The sequence below is a fragment of the Fusarium graminearum genome, chromosome 4 (genome assembly GCF_000240135.3).
Source record: "Fusarium graminearum PH-1 chromosome 4, whole genome shotgun sequence".
Taxonomy (NCBI): domain Eukaryota; kingdom Fungi; phylum Ascomycota; class Sordariomycetes; order Hypocreales; family Nectriaceae; genus Fusarium; species Fusarium graminearum.
The window spans coordinates 3,522,453-3,540,001 of record NC_026477.1 but is presented as its reverse complement, the minus strand read 5'-3'; the positions used below and the strand labels follow the sequence as shown (position 1 = coordinate 3,540,001).

The following is a 17,549-nucleotide window of genomic DNA, read 5'->3' as shown; positions in this document are numbered from 1 at the left end:
ACAGCAACCCTCGGCTGCTGTGGGTTATGAACGCGGTCTCTGTTGCTTCTTTAGCGCAGTTGACAAAAGCTGAACAACACGGACTAATGGCCCGACTGGGCAACATTGATGTTCAAGCGCACCGAACGGTAACGCCGTCAAATCTGGCTAGGTCGAAGATAGCAAAGATTGCCCTTTTTGATGACACGCAGTTGGCAGAATACAGGCCTTCCAAGAGTGCGCTATCATGAGTGGGCGCAAGTCTCCCGAGCACGGGAGACGATCGACCGGGATGTGAGGACCTAGGACCTGGGTGAAGTCTGCGGCAGCCGAGACCAAAATATGCATACGATGCGGTACTACTGCATGCATGACAAGTGCTTTGATGGGTTCCTAGAACGCATGTAGGTGTCGCGTGTGACATACAGGGCGAGGCTGACTCCTGGTGGGTGACTGAATTAGATATGTGGCTTCGCAGGTTCTCTTGCCATAATGATCAGAAGGGGGTTAGATGGTTGCGCTTTGTGCTATCAACCGTATATTCTAAATTTTGGACTGTGGTTTGTGCTGTTGGAAGAGACAAGGACGAGTTTGTGGGCTTGTACAGAGTAGTATCCGTACATTTACATAGATAGATACTAACTACAGTAGTGCCGTAACTACTGTAGACTAAGGCACTCTAGTCCAGTACTGTAGACTCGACCGGACGTGGGTCTGCTCCAGAGGAAGGGTATCGAATCGGCGGTTTTGATGACAATGAATTGAATTCTGAATACCGGTACACGGTATTGCACGGTACGGCACGGCACGGGTACCATTCTCGAGTCGGCGAGGCGAGGCGAGGCGAGGCGAGGTGAATGAATGGATGACGGATATTTGGAATACCCTCCATTGTCTGGATGTTGTTGTTGAAGAACCCAAGAAATAAGGTCTTGTTTGTCAGTACTGTGCAGGGCACCTAGGTACTACGTAGGAGAGTTGAGACAATGACAGGGGTACGCTCTAGGGTCCTCGCTTACCACTATCACTTGTCAGCTCCAATTCTACACACCCTGGGGAGTTGTGTTTCGGCTTGACTGGGCGCAGACAAATTGGACAAGAAGGAGGAAGAAGAAGAAGAGAAATGGTATCCAGTTTTTGCACAAAAACATCACTTCAGGCGGATATGGATGGACATTAGGGTAGGTACATACCAGGGCAGTGGAGGGGAGGCAGCAGGCATGTAGGTAGGGAAGGTATTACTGGGTACAGACTTTAAATTGAGTTCGGCGTGTTCATGGAAACATAGAAGGAGCAACAAATGAAAGGTACCGCCTTCCTTTCTTCACCTCACCTCACCTCACCTCCTTCTACCTATACCCACTACCTACCTCATAGAGGTAGCTTAGTACATGCCTCTGAATTCCCAACTGACAACTTCCATTTTCGCCTCAGCCTTGACTTTGACCCATGACTTCCTTCCCCTTTATTGCTTCTTTCAGGCAAATCAACACGCCCTAGACACCTTTCTTTCCTTGCCTTGACATATTGCAGGCATCGTGTTTTTGCCTTCCTCCCCCAATATATGATGCCTGCTTAAACCCCAGCTCATCCATACCTCTTACTTGACCTCTTACAGCACTTTTTGTGTCCGCACCGTACTTATAGTTTCATTGATATCAACACCAAACCCAACCCAACCCGACTGTCTGTTTATCGTCTGGTTTTGTGTTCTGCTCTTCTGGTTCTGCCTCTTGCTTGCTCTACTTCCAATATCTTATTCCAACCTCTCGACTTTCAGACGCCTCGTTCCGCGGAGCCACAAAGTTATACCAAACACAACATCTATCGTTCGCAAGACAGTCGTTGATGCTCACATCGCTGTTGATTACTTAAAAGCTATCCTCTCGAGTCAGGACCCGATCTATGCTTAGCTTGTTCTGACTATATACTTTGGATCTACAACTGCGTTTATCCTGACGTATTACACTACAGTGCTTATCTGTCTCGTCCTCCGGTACTTCCATAACCGTTTCACAGCTTGACTTACACCAGGCTCCATCTACCACCCACTCAACTTCGAGCCGGTTGCCTGTCTCAACCAATCACTAGCCTCAGAGTTCTAACCCATTGTTTACTCTTCATCTACACTATAGTATTGGCCCCATTGTATCGCTGGAACTATCTCTGGTAGCTTCCAGGCCCGGCTTATACACAACTTGACGCTCGCTCCCCTTGTCACCGGCCGCGGTTGTTTCAACTCAACGGTCTGGTACCAAGTGAGCTAAGGTACCCGCCATCTGACTTACCCTTTCCTGACCTGAGTTCCAGTTCCTATCAGGGCTGGAAACTGGGGCTCGAGAACATACCATACCTACTTAGTGCCTAGGTACTTATGCCAGGTTGAGGCAGCCGGGTTACGGGAGTCACTCATTCTCTCCTTTTACCGCATCTCTTTCGCAGCCACCTCTGATACGAGCTTACTGGACGACCTCAGTATTGGACACCTGCAGCACGGCGGATACATTGACTCAGACAACCTATCAAGCAACTGCCATGTCTTTTCAATTTCAAAGCGTACGTCTTTACTCATCAACCCCGCTTGGTGGCCTCTTGGCCTGGACCTTGCTTGTGAACCCTGCCAAACTTGTTTAGTATTGGACTAACATATCAGCACAGCCATTTCAACAAGAACAGTTCGATATATTCGAATGGCATCCCAAGTTTTTGTCCTGCCTTCGATACTTTATCGACCATGCTCAGTATAGCCCTGCAGTTCAAACTGTAGCTGCTTGCGTGAACATCCACCTCCCTTTTCAGAAGGGCAATCCACTGCCCGTAACACCCACACGCAATGGTCCTTCACCTTCTTCGTCATCGTCTCGAGCATCTGGGTCCAGTCACCTCCACTTGAGTGCCCCTGTAGCTTCTTCAATCACTTTAATTCCTTACATTCGCCGTCTGATAGTCACCGGGTTTGATACGCCCGCAGTTCTTCACGGTTTCTTTGGCGACGATTGGATACAAGGCATCGGGCGCATACATGAGAGTGAGCGCAGGAACTACTTGTTTGCTGCAAAGAGCGACACTTGGTTGAGAGTCAAGACCCAGTATGACATGGAAGATGGACAGACAGTCCCATTCCTTAGACCGCTGCAAAACGTTACTGAAGACGAGATACAAGCTGCCGAATCGAATTGGAGCGAGTGGCTAGCTATGCAAGATTGGATGCTTGGACCGAGAGCTCCGGACGACCCCAATGAACATTTTGTGAGGATCAAGAAGGAACGCGATTAGTACAGCGACTTCGAACGCAAATGGATATGTTGTGTTGGTGGAAGATGGCAAAACTTTTACACATAAAGCGAGGTTCAAATATCAGTTGGTGTAATAACATGTGGACTAGATCCTGAAAATGGATGAGAGGGATGAGTAGTTGGATCTAGGGGAGAAAGACAGGGAACCAGCACTTATACTTGGACCTTCAGCGTAGCTTTGCCTTTCACTTGGTAGTTTGGACACTTATACCAATCTTCCAACATTTACTGTCAGATTTTATTCCTTGCGCCGGTGTCGCCATCAAGTCCCTAACTATACCGTCTATCCGGGTGAGGTTCCTTCAATATATACAGAGAGCATCTGTCATGTCAAGTGGTCCTCGACCTGACTGATCTTGAGGCAGAAGATGCAAAAGGACGTATAGCACTGGCCGGTTGAGCGCCCCTTCGAAGCTAAAATGCCCACGCCTTCTCCTTGATTCCCATGCAGTGAAAAAGTAAAAAAAAAACCTAGTCACCCTTTTCAGCCGCTTCATAAGTCAAACGAGACCACCTAATGAGTCTCGCCCAGGATACACTCTCTTCCTACTCGGGCGTCCTCATCCCCAAGTCTTCTCTGGGTTGACCAAATAGATCTCCTGGGCCGCAAATAACACATCCTCTTTTCTTTCCCCAACGCCTTGATGAGAAATATGATGACCGTTCCCAACCCATTTTCTTTCCACTCCTCTTACGAAACAAATGCTTACTATGCCCAAAGACGCTGGTAGTAGTACGAAGGTGATGCTCGAGTCGAAAAGAAGAGGCAGGAGAGATATAAAGGAAAATGGTGTATTATAATAGTATCAGTTGAGGAAGCCCTTGCAGGCCGCAGTGCCGCAGAGACAAGGAATACGGTCAGTACTGCCGATTTCACGCTCGAATTTATAATCATACGTCAGCTCTTCGTCTGTGATATTGGTTAGTGGTGTGTACTTGAATTAGGGTCAAGGCAGGGGAGGGTAACGTACTCAGGGCAATGTCGCGCAACGCGTAGATGACAATGCGCTTGCTTCCCTCAACTTTAATAATCTTGGCAGTACAGTTAGGCATACAACTGTGGTTGATGAATCGCGCAATGCCACCCTTCTTGGTTGCGTCGATGACGGTGTTGTCGTCAATACGGAACAAATAGCTGCTTCCAATGCCACTTTTGAGATATCGGTTCTCGCGGATTTCAGAGATCTGCTGCCGAACTTGCTCGCCGACATACTCGATAATCATGTCGTCCTTTGCAATGTTCTCCATGGCGTACAGACCCCAGTTGTGAATAGCCGAACGAGCAAACTTGACGGGCTTCTTTCGCTTCTTGAGCTGATTGAATTTGAAGACATCGGAGTCCTGGCCAAGAGTCTTTTTCTGATCATTGAGGTCAGCAACGTAGCGACGGTTGGTAGCGCGATTCGCTCGTGAGTTTCCCTTAGCGACCAGTTTCTCGGCAGCGATTCTTGCGGCATCCGCGGCTTCTGCAGCGGCGTCTCTACCCAACTTGTTGCGGGCCTCCCGTTCTTGTCTTGCCTTCTGCACCTTGATATGGTGAGGGAGGTACTTCGACTTTTCCGAGTTGAGAATCTTCTTGACACCTTCCGTACGGGCACAGCCAGTAGGGTTGGGCACGTAATATCCTCCAATAGTAACAGGAGAGTCCAACGTGCGTCTTGCAGAGTTGAGCTCCCTGATGCGGTTGCGGGTCCACAGCCACAACTCCGCATTCCCGATGTCCTTAGTATTAAACCTCCTGGCAAGTTTGGCCAGATCAGGTATATCTTGGGCACTGACTGTCAAGCCCTGGAATATTGGTAAGTCGGGCTTGGCGCCTTCCGGTAACTCAAGAGCAGGTGTCAAGGGCTCAGTAGCAAAGAGCTTTTCGTCAAACTTCTCCGGGACCAGTTCTTCCATAGACGTTTTCTCCGCCTTCTCTTGCTTAACTTTGGAAGGTTCTGTGGCTTCATCGCCGGGCTGTTGCTCTGTCTCTGGTTGGGTTTTCGCGGCCTCGGGCTCTTCAAATGACGCTTTCTTCGTCTTTTTCCTCTTCCCGGGCCTCTTCTTTAGAGGCTTGCCAATGGCCGAGGCCGGGGTCTCAGAACGGGAAACTCTACTTTCCACGTCGTCGCCCGTTTCTGGCTCGGGAATGATGTCAACAGAGTCTTCGCGCCCCTTGAATTCCGAATCAAGTGTTTCAAGGTTGACACCGAATAGTTCCTCATCCGATTTCTTCTGGCGCTTGAAGACCGATTCAAGTGAGGCGACTAACTTTCGTTTTCTAGTGCTTGCTGTGTCTGCTATGGCGAAACTGGCCTCGGTCATCGAGTCATCCTCGCCTTGTTCCCAGGGTACGAAATCGTCCTTGGAAGCTTCATCATCGGTGCTCATTCGGCTGCGCGGGCGAGAATCAGCCTCTTCTGTCTCTCGAGCTAATAATGCACGGGTATCCGTGTCGTCGTCGGATTCAGCATCACTGTCAAGGCTTCTCAGACGGTGATGGAGAGAACGGAAGGCGTTGCGGGCAACAGGTGGACGCTTTCTAGCAAACGGATCAACAAAGGCACTCTTTTGTGCCTGGCCCTTGACCTTGGTCTTGCGAATTCTTGGAAGAGCCTTTGGTTCGAGACGACCAGTTCGGCGCTCAATTGGGTCAGCGCGAGAGTTGGGCGTTCCCACACGAGAGCTGTCATTGCCATCCTCGATGCTGGGTATCTCTTGTAGGTCATCAGGATGCTCAATGTTTAGCTTTCGTCGCTTGGCAGCATGGTTGGCGGGGTCCAGGAAGTCCGAGAGAGCAGGCGCTGCGACCTTAGTGCGTATATGCCGTATAAGATGTTCCATCATCTCACGTCGAACAACTTCCACCGCCTCGATCACAGGGTCAAAGTTCTTAGCTCTCTGCTTTTTCTCCTCTTCAAGATCCGCTTCTTCCTCTCGGCGTCTTCTATCCTTTTCGTCACGATACCGTGGTTCGGCGTGTGTATGTCGGTCGGAGCTCGCACTAGATCGCCGACGACCGGAGCCGTCCTCTCGACGAGGACGAGGTAAGCAAAGCTGCATGGTCATATCATAGTTGAAGAATTCGGTATGGTTAACGGCGCGGAAACATCGCTCAGCTTCCGAGCTACCAGTAAACGAATTACGAAAGACAATGAAATAACCTGATTTGTCGACACGGATCTCCTCGAAGCCGTAACTCTTAAGTCGTTTCTTCATGTGGGGAAGGATACTGGGTAAGACTGGGACACTATCGCCTGTAACATAAATATATGGATCGTCCGCGAGCTTTTGTGCAAGATTCGACGGTTCTAGGTTGAGCCCTTGGACTTGCGTGCCAAGCAAGGGTATTTGTGGTGTGCCAGTTGGTATAGATTGTCGCTGGGCCGATGGACCTTTCGGGGCCGTTGGGGGAGGTCTCGTGAAGGCAGGAGCTGTTCCGGATTTTGGGCCGGTCGGTGGTGCTTTGGCTGCAAGAGCGAGTCGTTCCTGTTCGATTTTCTCAAACTTTTCCTTCTCCCTCTTAAGGTGTTCTTCCAACATTCGCCGGCTCCTGCGACCTTCGGCATCGTACTCTACACGAACGATGTCTGCATCGACCTTGATTCCACGGGCTCGCACCGCACGACGAGCTGCATCAATACCAGAGACAGGCGGACGATCGGGTCGCTTAGAATCTCGATATCGAATTGTCGCAAATCCAAGATAGCTACCTGTCTCTGGGTGCATCTTGTTGCTGCTTTCTGCTATCTCACCGAAACTAGCAAAGATAGCCGTCACCTTGCTGAAGGGAATGAGCGGATTGTATCTTGTCACGACAATCTGTGTAGGTGGGCCAGGGCCAATGGAGGTCTTGGGATCGTAGGGATAAGGCTTGATGTTCTCAGGCGCTGTTCGTAGCCGTGATTTGGGCAGGTAGTAGTCGGTGTTGATATAACCGAGGCGACCATCCGACCTGGCCAGTCGGGGGTCTTTAGGAGGGGGGGCGTCATCTTCCTAATCAATTCATTAGCCATGTTCACCACAGATGACGCCCCCCCTGGGGAGGGATGTTATAGTTATACGTACTCGACCGAACTCTTCATATGTTGGTTTGGCGCTTTTGCTGACGCTCTTATTGTGTACTCGATCGAGGAGCGGATCATAGGTGCATCTGAGGCCCTTGACGGAGGGCAAAGGATCTCGAGCCGGAATGCGCTCATTGGAGGGAAGTCCGTTTGATATCGAGACATTCGGGCCAGTGGCCGGTGAGTTTCGAGAGGACTGTCTCGCGGCCCGATCGGAGGTCTGATACGTAGACATATCTGGCTTTGCGGCGGCTGGAGCCGAGTTGGGAGATTCTTTGAAGGCGCTTGGGGTGAGGCTCGAAGTGGGAAGACGGGACGAAGCTGTAGTCGCCGCGGCACCGTGGCGGGTGGATGTGCTGAATATCGATGAGGCCGCGCTGCTATATGAGCTGGCCGAGTCGACGGTGTTGGGGATATCTGTGAATGGGGATTCGGTGTCGTCAGGTTGTGTTGGCATAGTATCCGACGCTGAAACAATGCCGTTAAGGCTGACATTCGCGTCGGCTTCTAGCACAGCTGTACCTGTTGTGGAGTCGATGGTGCCGTTGATAGTGGCTGGTGTCGATGCTGTTTTAAAGCGATCGCGATCCCTAACCTGGTCTGCGCGAGTCTGAGCCTGAGCTTTTACCTTGGGAGCAGTGGGGAAGAACTCCGCGAAGCTCGCGCCTGGCGGGCGAGTCATCGTGACGATGCGCTCTTCCTACTTCCTTCCCCGTGCTCCTACCATGATATACTTGCGTTGAATCGTCGAGAACACACCGATCAATGAAAATCCTGACCTAGCGGCGATTCCAGGAGGATTGTGTGGATTGAAGTAGCGGCTGTGTGGGCGGAATTGAGGTATTGAAACAGGCTTCACTCACGCGACAGAGCGAATGTGAAGTTGGATGTGGCAGAGGGGCGTCATTCACCAACTCTGGGCGCAGGAAAGGAGTAGAAAAAGGATCGTCGACGGTCAGACTGGTAGCCTTGACCAAAGTATTTGATGCGCGCGACGAAGGTGGAGGCGATAAGTGATAGCAATCTCCAAATACTGGAATGTAATGAAGGGGGGGGATTGGTGGGAGAAGGGAAAAAATGGCTGACGACCAAGGAAGTTGACGATTGATCTGGCGTCCAGTCCAGTTTGCTTTGACTTTTGGTTCAGGGATGAATAGCGTTAACTTTTAGCGGTAAGGCCATGTCAAAATGAGAGAAGCGACGAGCCACACTTTAGGTGGCTTAAAGGATAAATAGTGCTGTGATTGGCAGTGGTGTTTGGTGTAAATACACGGTTGACGGGGTATCGTTGGTTGCCAATTAACGCGTCCCACTCAAGAGGTACAGTGACAGTATAACCACCATCCAATCCAATCCGTTCGGGTGACAATAGATGGCTCGAGGTTTGTTCATCTCTTTGTCTGCAAACACCCTCGTGTCCAACAGGCGTGTTATTCTATTTAAAAACATGCGTGGTGCATGTCTTGTTCCTTTCTTCGGAACCACTCACCTGTACAGTGCCTCACCCGGCAAACATGACGATGTCATCGTGCATGAAAGCAAGGCTTTGTTCATAACTCGCAGTTGTCACGAGACAACAAAGACAGGATGTTTGACAAGTTTAAATCAAAAGAGACAATATTAGTACCACCTCTTTGATTTATTCCCTTGGATACCACGAACGTCTAAAGCAGGGTATCTTTGTTTGTGAATATTTTGGGTATGCTCCTAACCTGTAGCGCATAGCATGCAAAAATGGGATTAATTAGTCGCTCAGCCCGAGTTCACCTGAACAATTAAACTTCAGATGATAGGTTTTTACAAAGAAATCTTTTCATCTACGAGATGTGGTGGAGGCAGCTAGTACTCGATAATTAAAAATATCCGATTGGCAGGCATGCAGTCTTAATATCATAGCCTCTGTGACTCTGTACCAATTCTTCAAACTCCGTCTCATCTACTCGAAATCCATGTTACGATGAGTGTCCCCAAACGCCGACTGTTATTAACAATATAATACACGAGGCTCAAAAGTCGAATTTGAGCTCAAACTCCTCATCCTCATCATCGGATATGTGGAGTGGCTGGCTCAGTGGGGGAAGGTCATCATCATCACCATCCTCGTCAAAAATTGACATAAATTGAGGTAGAGGCTTGGTCTCTTGGTCCTTCTGGACGGCCTGACTGAAACGTGATGGCGTAATAGTGAGATCTGACTGGGTAGGGCTCACCGTACCCGAAGGCTTGACTAGACGCTGTGTTCCCCCACGGACGTCAGTTCCACAACGTCGAGCGCTGATCAGAGATGATGCTGATCGGCCACGATTGTAGCCAATAGTGGTTCGTGACGCAGCCTCGCCAGTAGCGCTTTCGGCGTGTGATCTCTTTACAGGAACAATATTTCGAGCAGCAGGCTTTCTACCCTGATATAAGGAAGTAAGAGGCTTTCGAATACCCGTTGGCCGCGCCATTGTAGGGCCCTTGCTGTTGCTACTAGTATCTGAGTGAATAGACAAAGCAGAGGCGGCACGTCTGGAAGCCAGGCTGGATGGTTGCTTGGTACGGATGCCGTTCGTCTTGCGCCCAGAAGCGTCTAGAAGACTAGATTTGGGCGCAGGCTTCTTCACCTGTTCTTCATCGTCTGATAAATCGTCGATGTTGAAAGTTAAGGCGTCTGTCTCTCGTTTGTTCTTCTCCTCGGCTCTGGCTGCCACCTTCTTCATCGTCTCTGCGAATTCTCGATCCTGTCGAGATATACCCTCGTCGTCGACTGGGTTATAAAAATGTTGGTAGTATCCCTTGAGCAGGTTGCCCTTCTTCAATCCGTCCAGAGTCAACATATCCTTGGGAAAGCAATCTGATTCATAGGGGAGATCCTTTGGCTTTGGTGGAGCATATTCAGGCTCCTCCTCTTGTGGTTCAAAAGTCTTTTGTTCTTCTTTAAGTCGAATTTCGAGAGGTGCAAGGCCGACTGGTCGTTGCTTGGGTTTCTGTGCGGTTGGCTTGAGTTGCGTCTGTTCGATGTCCTTAACAAGGTTCTTAACACCACCCAACTGCCCATTCTTAGCTTTGGCATTGGTGGTTTTATTGCCCAGAGGAGCTCGACTACGGGTTCCTGTGATGCAAAATTGTATTAGCCTACTACTCCTTGTTTCTGGAGACGTCATCAATACCCATAGGAGTGATCATGGCCTGTCGAGTTCCATTGCCTTTGTTGATGGTCTTCACCCCGCCTTTGCCTGTAAAGGCGGCTGGAGCGTTCTCATCACGTTGAGGAAATCGAGAAGGCGTCTTTGGAAATCGAGAATTATGTCCCTGCTTCGTTGGAACCTGCTGGCTTAGAACCAGGTTCTCTTGGTCACGATGCGCCGCCAACATGATGGCTGCAATAAGCGAATCAAGAATTCAGAATATCGTCGTCTTGGAGTAGAATTAGGCAGATGCTGATCTCGTCATTAGAATTTGATTTAATCAAAGAGGTAATTACGCGTGCAAGATGAAAGGGCTCTCGGCTCATCTACCTGGACGTCAAAAGCCAGGATGTTTTGGTCGGCCTGTGCTGGCTGGCGGGGCAACAGCCACCTTTTTGGCTGCTTTCCCCTGGAAAGTGCCGGCATGTGAGCTTTGAGCGCCACACACGAGCGACCGCCACAAGCCAATGAGGCTGGACACGACGGTGACCTCCACCGTAGTTCAATTGTGGAGGAACATCACTCCTCCCCTTTCTTGATAGGTACTTAACCGCCTCATCTTACATCCGAACAACACGACCTTTGTCCCATCGCCAGTTTCCCTTCCGCTTTTTTCTACAACCAAACGTAATCTTTCGTCGCTCATCAAAATGGATCGCATCAAGGAGGTCAGTCACCAAACAGCTCTTATGACACCTACCCCGCCATGCAACCCCAAAAGGAAGGGACCGTTGTGGAGGGGTAGACTTATCGTCGACCCATGCTAACGTGGTGATGGTGGATAGAAAATGAACCAGCTTCGCCTGGAGGCCGACGAGGCCGCTGGCAAGGTCGAGGAGCTTCAGACCAAGGTCAAGGTCCTCGAGCAGGAGAACCTGTCCAAGGAGCAAGAGATCACCTCCCTGCAGCACAAGAACAACCTCCTTGAGGGTGAGGTCGAGAAGCTCGAGAACACCGTCAAGGACTTCAAGAAGGCCGCCGACGAGGGACAGCAGCACGGAACCCAGAACGAGACCCTTCAGCGAAGGCTGCAGCTCCTCGAGGAGGAGGCCGAGGATGCCGACAAGACTCTTCGTGAGGCCAACGAGAAGTACGCTCAACCCCCTTAGCGAGACCCTTTACCGCCATTTTGACAACCATCAAATTTCCGCACAATAAATGGTGTATTGGCTAACAAATCGATTTTACAGGCTCCGACAGACCGATGTCAAGGCTGGACACTTCGAGCGCAAGGTACAAGCTCTTGAGAGCGAGCGTGACCAGTGGGAGACCAAGTACGAGGAGATGTCGCAGAAGTACACTTCTCTTCAGAAGGAGTTGGAGGAGCTCCAGGCCGAGATTGGCAACATCTAATCGAACTCCGACCTTTATACACTTGCGCCGGATGCAGTATGTTTATTAGCATGTCCCTCAGCCATCAGTATACTCGTTCAGTTGCATGATGCTTTGGTTGAAGGGATCTTTGAGTGTTGGCCAGATGAGCGAATGAAGCAGTTTCCGTATATCATGTTACTTTTCTACTAGCTGATTGAAGCTGGCCTTTCTCATTTCTAAAGGGTATCTTTTGTAAATGGTGCGCCTGTTTGCATCCCTCTCTGTTGTCCAAATCCACCGGTTCTCAACAAATTTAGCCCGACCTTCTTGCTGCCTTTTTGGCCCTCAGTTTCCTTTCTGTGAGCTGCCTATCGAACTTGGAATCGTATCGGAACTTCTTCTTCTTCTTTTTGGGTTCCCGTCGTGCTTTTTCTTTCGTACCATCCTTGTTTTCTTCATCCTTCTTATCTTGACTCTTGTCTTCGCTGTCGATCTGCGGTTTCTCGAACCCGTCCCTTGTTACGGAAACGGATTCGACCTTGACTGTTGTATAACGGTCCTCGTCGATGTACTCTTCTTCGTGATCGACGATGTCAAGCTCAGGTTGATCAGGAATACCGTCCCATTCTTCGTCTTCTTCATCCGATTCTTGCTCGACGGCACCGGCGGCTTCCGACTCTCGTAGCAATCTGTTTACGGTCTGTACGTGCTCTTCAACGTCGCGCTTTCGTTCTTCTCGAATCTAGACAATACATGTTAGCATAATTTGAATCTTGAAACCGATTATTTCGTATGGTATCGTGACGCACCTGCTTTCGCATGTCAAGCTTTTCCTGACGAGCCCTCTTTGCATTCTCCTCCTGCGCATTCTTGATGCGTTGCTGCTTGCGCTTATGGAAGCCTGTAAGGTATTCCTCTCGCGCATCGAAGTCGAAATTGACTTCTTCAACTCCAGATGTCGCCTTCCGCTTCTTGTGCTGTAGAGGAAGAATATTCTTCTTGGGTCTCGGCTTGGCGAACATGATTGCGTGTGCAGACGAGATGTCCGAAGTGCAATTGTAGTTTGGATTTTACAACAAGTAGTCTATTTTGTCGGCTGGCATCGTTCCAAATCATACAGAAAATCCACTGTCGCGAAAGTTTCCAAGGGTCGCCCCACAGCGGTTGCTCACCGAGGTGTGCATCAAGCGGGTCTTTGCATCTATCAGAACAATTACGTAAGGCAGTTGTTACTGCATAAGCTCTCTTGATGCTACCATTATCATCACAAGCTGGTATCGACAGGCAGACTCAACGCCCAATATCCAGCAAACACCATCCGTAATGCGTCTCCAAATTCTAGCCAGCGCTCTTGCGCTCAGTGGTTCAGCTGCTGCTTTCTCCGATTCATGGCCTCTTGTCATGTTCTCTACCTCCAAGTATGACGCGCGCCCCCCGTGTCCTATACTTCGAGCTCCCTGCTGAACGATGACGATAACAGGTTCTCCGATGCGACCAGCAACAACCAAATCCAGACGCGATCTCAGGCTCTTGAGCAAGTCAAGGACCTTTTGACTTCATGTCCGACCGATAACTACGTCCTGATTGCTCAGGAGGGCGCCAACGCTGCCGATATTCGACGAACGAACGCCAACTCCAACCTTCACCAGGCCATTGCGCGCAAGGAAATCCAGGGCAAGTTCATTGTCTCTGAGGTTGTTGGTGAATCCATCGATGCGGATGCTATTCAAGATTATATTCAAACGGCGTGTTATGAGCAGGCGAAGAAGGTCGAGCCTCATTTCACCCTTATCAAGGCGGGAGACGACAAGGGTTGGTCTCCTAACAAGCTTACCGTATAAGATTCGATTATTGACAATATTGTAGAAGCTACCGAGAAGTGGATTTCAAACGAGCAGTGGATGAAGGATTCGTACACTGTCATGTTCGTCGGTACACCCTCGACCAAGGCCAAGGCTGCCTCTGCATCGAAGAAGGTCTCTGGCTCCGAGAAGACAATCTACGAGTCCGAATTTATCGAGCCTCTGCACATGGACTTGAAGCGCGACGTTTCAGAAGGCTCAAAGGCCGGCAACACTACTCGTGACACCCGTGGCTTGTTCGAGAAGTACCAGTTCTTCACTCCTGGTAAGCACCCATTTCTTCACCAGCCTCGTATGACGTACTAACGTTCGCAAGGTATCTTTATGGCCATTATTACTGCTATTGTTTTGTTCTCCATCCTTGGTGTCGGTCTTCGGGCTCTTGCTAGCCTCGAGGTCTCCTACGGCTCCTTTGAGAAGGACATGGGACCTGCTGCCCAGAAGAAGCAGTAAATTACTTGTACATGATCAATGAGCGCTGTTCATGTATCAATATTCCATGCGGGATGATGCTTGTATATCAGATTATGGAGTTCGGGTTTCTTTGGTGTGACTTGATGGGAGGAATAGTATCGGCATACAACGTTGCGAGCATCAATTGTAGACAGATCATAGGGACGAGGACCTAATTTTATGGGTCTCGATCCAAATTTATTGAGTGCTTTTCTAGATGCGATTCGAAGCTGTAATAAAGATTCAACGCCAAACTCCGTCGTGACACCTCCAGTCATGAACACTAGATACCTTCACTAGTGGTTATGCATCCCCATAAGGCTTTTGCATCTAAAGACTTTTCCAGAGTAAACCTTGCTCGTCTCTATACCAAGTGGCTGGGCAGCAAGAAGTTGGCGATACCCTCCTTGACGGCATACTCATGCCCGCAGCTTCCACAAACGAGCTTTCCCTCAGACATTTGCGTCTCAAGGAGGAGATGGTGAAGATCCCTGAGAGTCTTGTCATCACCCTTGAGCTCAACTGCGGTAGGAGCCTGCTCAGGGAGTTGAGGGAAACCCAGCTGTAACATAAAAATGTCAGGAATGTGTTTCAAAACGCGGAAATCAAGTTTCATCCGGGTCAAAGCTGAAAACTCACCTCAGAAGCTGTCGTGCGAAGAGCCTCCCAGTCCAGACGGGGCAGCACATTGATGATCATGTCAGGGTTCAGCTCAATATCGTCCTGGACGAGTTCTGCGTCCTTAGGGTGAAGAGGATATGAGTCCTTGGAGGACTTGCAAGCCTTGGCGGCGCAGGTGAGGAAGTTAAGACTAAGGACCTTCATTTTGTCGTCTTGTAAGAGGTGGTATCGTGTGAATGGAGAAGAGCCGTATAAGATATCAGAAGCCTTGTTTGTCGTTGTCTTGAACTTACACAACTTTTTTTTTCTTCTATGGCGGGGGAGCCTCTTGGTGGTGAGCCACCAGCCCCACGTGACAGGGGTCCTGTAGTGGTGTAGTTACTGCTACGAGAATGCTAGAGTTTACTAATTGGTGTTGGTTCGTCACATTGAAAGACATATCGAGATTGAAATTATCAAACAGTATTTGAGTCTGGATTGTAAGGTATTGCATTGTCTTGTCTTGTTCTTTATGTAGGTGGTACCGGGTCTCGAGTCGTTTAGAATCGAGAGTGCTGTCGGGCGCTGCGGAGACCAACAAAGAGGACACCAGCAAAGATGGCAAAGAGGCCAGCCTTCTGCATAGGAGACCAGCCAGCGGAGGCAACCTCTTCGGCAGCGAATTCAGATGTGCCGACAAGGCCTAACGGGACAGAGGCTACGCATCAGCAAATTCCGCCTTTTTGGAAGTTTATCAATGGTGGCGAGAGCGGACTGGACAAGTGCAAAACGGATGTTGCCTCTTTAGAGCTCAACGTGAATACCTTCAGGGGGGACATCAAGCTCGCCGCTCTTGGCGATCTTGACAGCCTCGACGGGTCGGTCCGCCGCTCCAGTCTTGCTGTTCTCGATCTTCTCGATAATTTCGTAGCCCTCAAGAACCTCGCCGAAGACAACGTGCTTGCCATCGAGCCAACTAGGAGTTTTTGTTAGCATTGTATAACAATTGATGCGCTGGGGATGGGCTTCGCTTACGAAGTGACGACGGTGGTGATGAAGAACTGGGAGCCGTTGGTGTCACGACCAGCGTTAGCCATGGAGAGAAGACCCTTCTTGGTGTGCTTGAGCTTGAAGTTCTCGTCCTTGAAGCGGTCACCGTAGACTGAAGTTTCTGTTAGCCATTGAACTATTGGGTCGAGATGAAGCCATCACATACTGGACTTGCCACCAGTGCCGTCACCCTTGGTGAAGTCACCACCCTGGATCATAAAGTTCTTGATGACACGGTGGAAGGCAGAGCCCTCGTAACCGAAGCCCTTCTCACCAGTAGCAAGGGCGCGGAAGTTCTCAGTAGTCTCGGGGACAGTCTTGCCATAGAGACCCATGACAACGCGGCCGAGAGGCTGGTCGCCCTGAGTGATGTCGAAGTAGACCTTGTGGGTGATCTTGGGACCCTTGGCAGCCTCGGCCGTCTGGGCGAGGAAGAGGAGGCCGAGCCCAAGGAACAGGGCCGACGCGAAAAGGCGACGAAGGTTGAACATGATTGTTGTTTCTCTGCCAATTGATGATGGTGCAAAGAATACAGAGCAGGAGCAAAGAAAGGTTGGGAAGACGAAGCTCGGAGGAGGGGACACTTATACCACAGACCGCTGACAGGGGCCGGGGGTTAGCTGGACTGGCCCGCGCAATCCAGTATGGATTGGGGGACCTACCTAAACTGCGTGCAGATAATCCCCCCCCACCACGGCCGGACTGGGAGTGGAGAGCTCACCCAGCGTTCCAGCACGTTTCGGCGGCTAAAGCCACCGCTGAAGCAAGTTCTTTCATTGGTGCCCTGCTCTTTGTTGATGGTTACAGTGACATAAAATGATAAGATGTCTACAATTACTTCATGATAAAAAGGTGCACTGTCTTTTATGTCCGACGTCCTTTGTCGCATAACTCACCTCGCCAATTGGCCCCACTCCCATCCACTCGAGCTTCTCAGTGGACTCTCTCCGTCTTGTACCTCCCACCAAGACAAAGGTTGAAAGATTAACCCGAGTTTTACCGAATTGCCCATCTTTTTCCAATCGCACGTCAGGTCCGCTTGGAATTCGAGATCGAGGCATGCGATTGTGATACCCACGATAATCCGTCACCATGGTACGTTTGCGCAAGTCCTTTCTTTTCTGGATCAAATGTCATTAACAGCGCATAGGTCTTCCTTCTTGGCGTCAACTTCGGCGAGCAGAAGCTCGTCAAGGTAAGTCCTTAACAATCACCACCGAATGCTCTTCATATCCTCACACGATCCTCCGATAGAAAGCCCTCGAGTCCTTCTACGCTCTCGGACCCACGACATCTGCCCGAATCATGGCGAAATACTCGATTCACAAGCTCGCCAAGGTCGGATCTCTCGCTCCCAGAACTGTCACTTCCATCACAGCCGAGTTATCACAAATGACGATCGAAACGGATGCCAGGCGATTGGTGCAAGAGAACATTCGACGACTAAAGGATATGGGATCATACCGTGGTAGACGTCACGCAATGGGTCTGCCAGTACGTGGTCAGCGAACAAGGACGCAGACGGCATCTGCCAACAGGCTCAACAGGGTCGAGCGACGAGGTTAAACGAATTATTGCAAGAATGGGCTATCTGGCTTTGGGCCTGAGAACTGGCCTGGATGTCAAAACCACAATAGACTGGCATATGGAAATGCTATATCCCAAGGAGAATGAGAAAGTCTGGCTATCTCCTTGTTGTACAAGACTTGTATATACAGTGTACGATCAAATGGAAACGAACTCCGGATCGCCGTGTTATTAAGCGCGGTACTATGA

The 17,549-nt window shown here is 50.0% G+C and overlaps 9 protein-coding genes across 9 annotated transcripts; 4 read left to right on the top strand and 5 right to left on the bottom strand.

The window, feature by feature from the left end:
* Positions 1 to 2,514: 2,514 nt before the first annotated feature.
* FGSG_07446 (uncharacterized protein) lies at positions 2,515 to 3,255 on the top strand (the record flags this gene model as incomplete). The annotated part of the gene is made up of 2 exons (XM_011328916.1): positions 2,515 to 2,535; positions 2,638 to 3,255. 2 exons carry the CDS (start codon positions 2,515 to 2,517, stop codon positions 3,253 to 3,255), a joined length of 639 nt encoding a protein of 212 aa, XP_011327218.1.
* An 826-nt stretch (positions 3,256 to 4,081) lies between these two features.
* Positions 4,082 to 8,006, bottom strand: FGSG_07445 (uncharacterized protein; the record flags this gene model as incomplete). Its single annotated transcript, XM_011328915.1, has 4 exons — positions 4,082 to 4,185; positions 4,247 to 6,514; positions 6,653 to 7,253; positions 7,326 to 8,006. The coding sequence occupies 4 exons, from the start codon at positions 8,004 to 8,006 to the stop codon at positions 4,082 to 4,084; spliced, it is 3,654 nt and encodes a 1,217-aa protein (XP_011327217.1).
* Positions 8,007 to 9,330: 1,324 nt separating this feature from the next.
* FGSG_07444 (uncharacterized protein) lies at positions 9,331 to 10,681 on the bottom strand (the record flags this gene model as incomplete). The annotated part of the gene is made up of 2 exons (XM_011328914.1): positions 9,331 to 10,418; positions 10,477 to 10,681. The coding sequence occupies 2 exons, from the start codon at positions 10,679 to 10,681 to the stop codon at positions 9,331 to 9,333; spliced, it is 1,293 nt and encodes a 430-aa protein (XP_011327216.1).
* Positions 10,682 to 11,028: 347 nt separating this feature from the next.
* FGSG_07443 (uncharacterized protein) lies at positions 11,029 to 12,131 on the top strand. Its single transcript, XM_011328913.1, has 3 exons — positions 11,029 to 11,162; positions 11,280 to 11,584; positions 11,685 to 12,131. The coding sequence occupies exons 1-3, from the start codon at positions 11,145 to 11,147 to the stop codon at positions 11,845 to 11,847; spliced, it is 486 nt and encodes a 161-aa protein (XP_011327215.1). The 5' UTR covers positions 11,029 to 11,144; the 3' UTR covers positions 11,848 to 12,131.
* FGSG_07442 (uncharacterized protein) lies at positions 12,122 to 12,830 on the bottom strand (the record flags this gene model as incomplete). The annotated part of the gene is made up of 2 exons (XM_011328912.1): positions 12,122 to 12,550; positions 12,618 to 12,830. 2 exons carry the CDS (start codon positions 12,828 to 12,830, stop codon positions 12,122 to 12,124), a joined length of 642 nt encoding a protein of 213 aa, XP_011327214.1.
* A 246-nt stretch (positions 12,831 to 13,076) lies between these two features.
* On the top strand, positions 13,077 to 14,257 carry FGSG_07441 (uncharacterized protein). The gene is made up of 4 exons (XM_011328911.1): positions 13,077 to 13,226; positions 13,289 to 13,620; positions 13,675 to 13,935; positions 13,987 to 14,257. The coding sequence occupies exons 1-4, from the start codon at positions 13,132 to 13,134 to the stop codon at positions 14,121 to 14,123; spliced, it is 825 nt and encodes a 274-aa protein (XP_011327213.1). The 5' UTR covers positions 13,077 to 13,131; the 3' UTR covers positions 14,124 to 14,257.
* Positions 14,258 to 14,487: 230 nt separating this feature from the next.
* On the bottom strand, positions 14,488 to 14,948 carry FGSG_07440 (trm-112 protein; the record flags this gene model as incomplete). The annotated part of the gene is made up of 2 exons (XM_011328910.1): positions 14,488 to 14,685; positions 14,763 to 14,948. The coding sequence occupies 2 exons, from the start codon at positions 14,946 to 14,948 to the stop codon at positions 14,488 to 14,490; spliced, it is 384 nt and encodes a 127-aa protein (XP_011327212.1).
* Positions 14,949 to 15,135: 187 nt separating this feature from the next.
* On the bottom strand, positions 15,136 to 16,303 carry FGSG_07439 (peptidyl-prolyl cis-trans isomerase B precursor). Its single transcript, XM_011328909.1, has 4 exons — positions 15,940 to 16,303; positions 15,759 to 15,885; positions 15,548 to 15,699; positions 15,136 to 15,426 (listed from the first exon to the last, which is right to left on the bottom strand). Exons 1-4 carry the CDS (start codon positions 16,262 to 16,264, stop codon positions 15,284 to 15,286), a joined length of 747 nt encoding a protein of 248 aa, XP_011327211.1. The 5' UTR covers positions 16,265 to 16,303; the 3' UTR covers positions 15,136 to 15,283.
* A 562-nt stretch (positions 16,304 to 16,865) lies between these two features.
* FGSG_07438 (uncharacterized protein) lies at positions 16,866 to 17,548 on the top strand (the record flags this gene model as incomplete). Its single annotated transcript, XM_011328908.1, has 3 exons — positions 16,866 to 16,868; positions 16,924 to 16,968; positions 17,028 to 17,548. The coding sequence occupies 3 exons, from the start codon at positions 16,866 to 16,868 to the stop codon at positions 17,337 to 17,339; spliced, it is 360 nt and encodes a 119-aa protein (XP_011327210.1). The 3' UTR covers positions 17,340 to 17,548.
* Position 17,549: the final 1 nt, after the last annotated feature.

Excerpts from the sequence above, each read along its gene's own strand:
- FGSG_07443 (XM_011328913.1), top strand. Across the intron at positions 11,585-11,684 it reads CTTCGTGAGGCCAACGAGAA|GCTCCGACAGACCGATGTCA; the intron begins GTACGCTCAACC and ends TCGATTTTACAG.
- FGSG_07439 (XM_011328909.1), bottom strand. The coding sequence starts at position 16,264 with ATGTTCAACCTTCGTCGCCTTTTCGCGTCGGCCCTGTTCCTTGGGCTC. Across the intron at positions 15,886-15,939 it reads CGGCACTGGTGGCAAGTCCA|TCTACGGTGACCGCTTCAAG; the intron begins GTATGTGATGGC and ends CAGAAACTTCAG. Across the intron at positions 15,700-15,758 it reads ATCACCACCGTCGTCACTTC|TTGGCTCGATGGCAAGCACG; the intron begins GTAAGCGAAGCC and ends AAAAACTCCTAG.
- FGSG_07441 (XM_011328911.1), top strand. The coding sequence starts at position 13,132 with ATGCGTCTCCAAATTCTAGCCAGCGCTCTTGCGCTCAGTGGTTCAGCT. Across the intron at positions 13,227-13,288 it reads GTCATGTTCTCTACCTCCAA|GTTCTCCGATGCGACCAGCA; the intron begins GTATGACGCGCG and ends TGACGATAACAG. Across the intron at positions 13,621-13,674 it reads CAAGGCGGGAGACGACAAGG|AAGCTACCGAGAAGTGGATT; the intron begins GTTGGTCTCCTA and ends ACAATATTGTAG.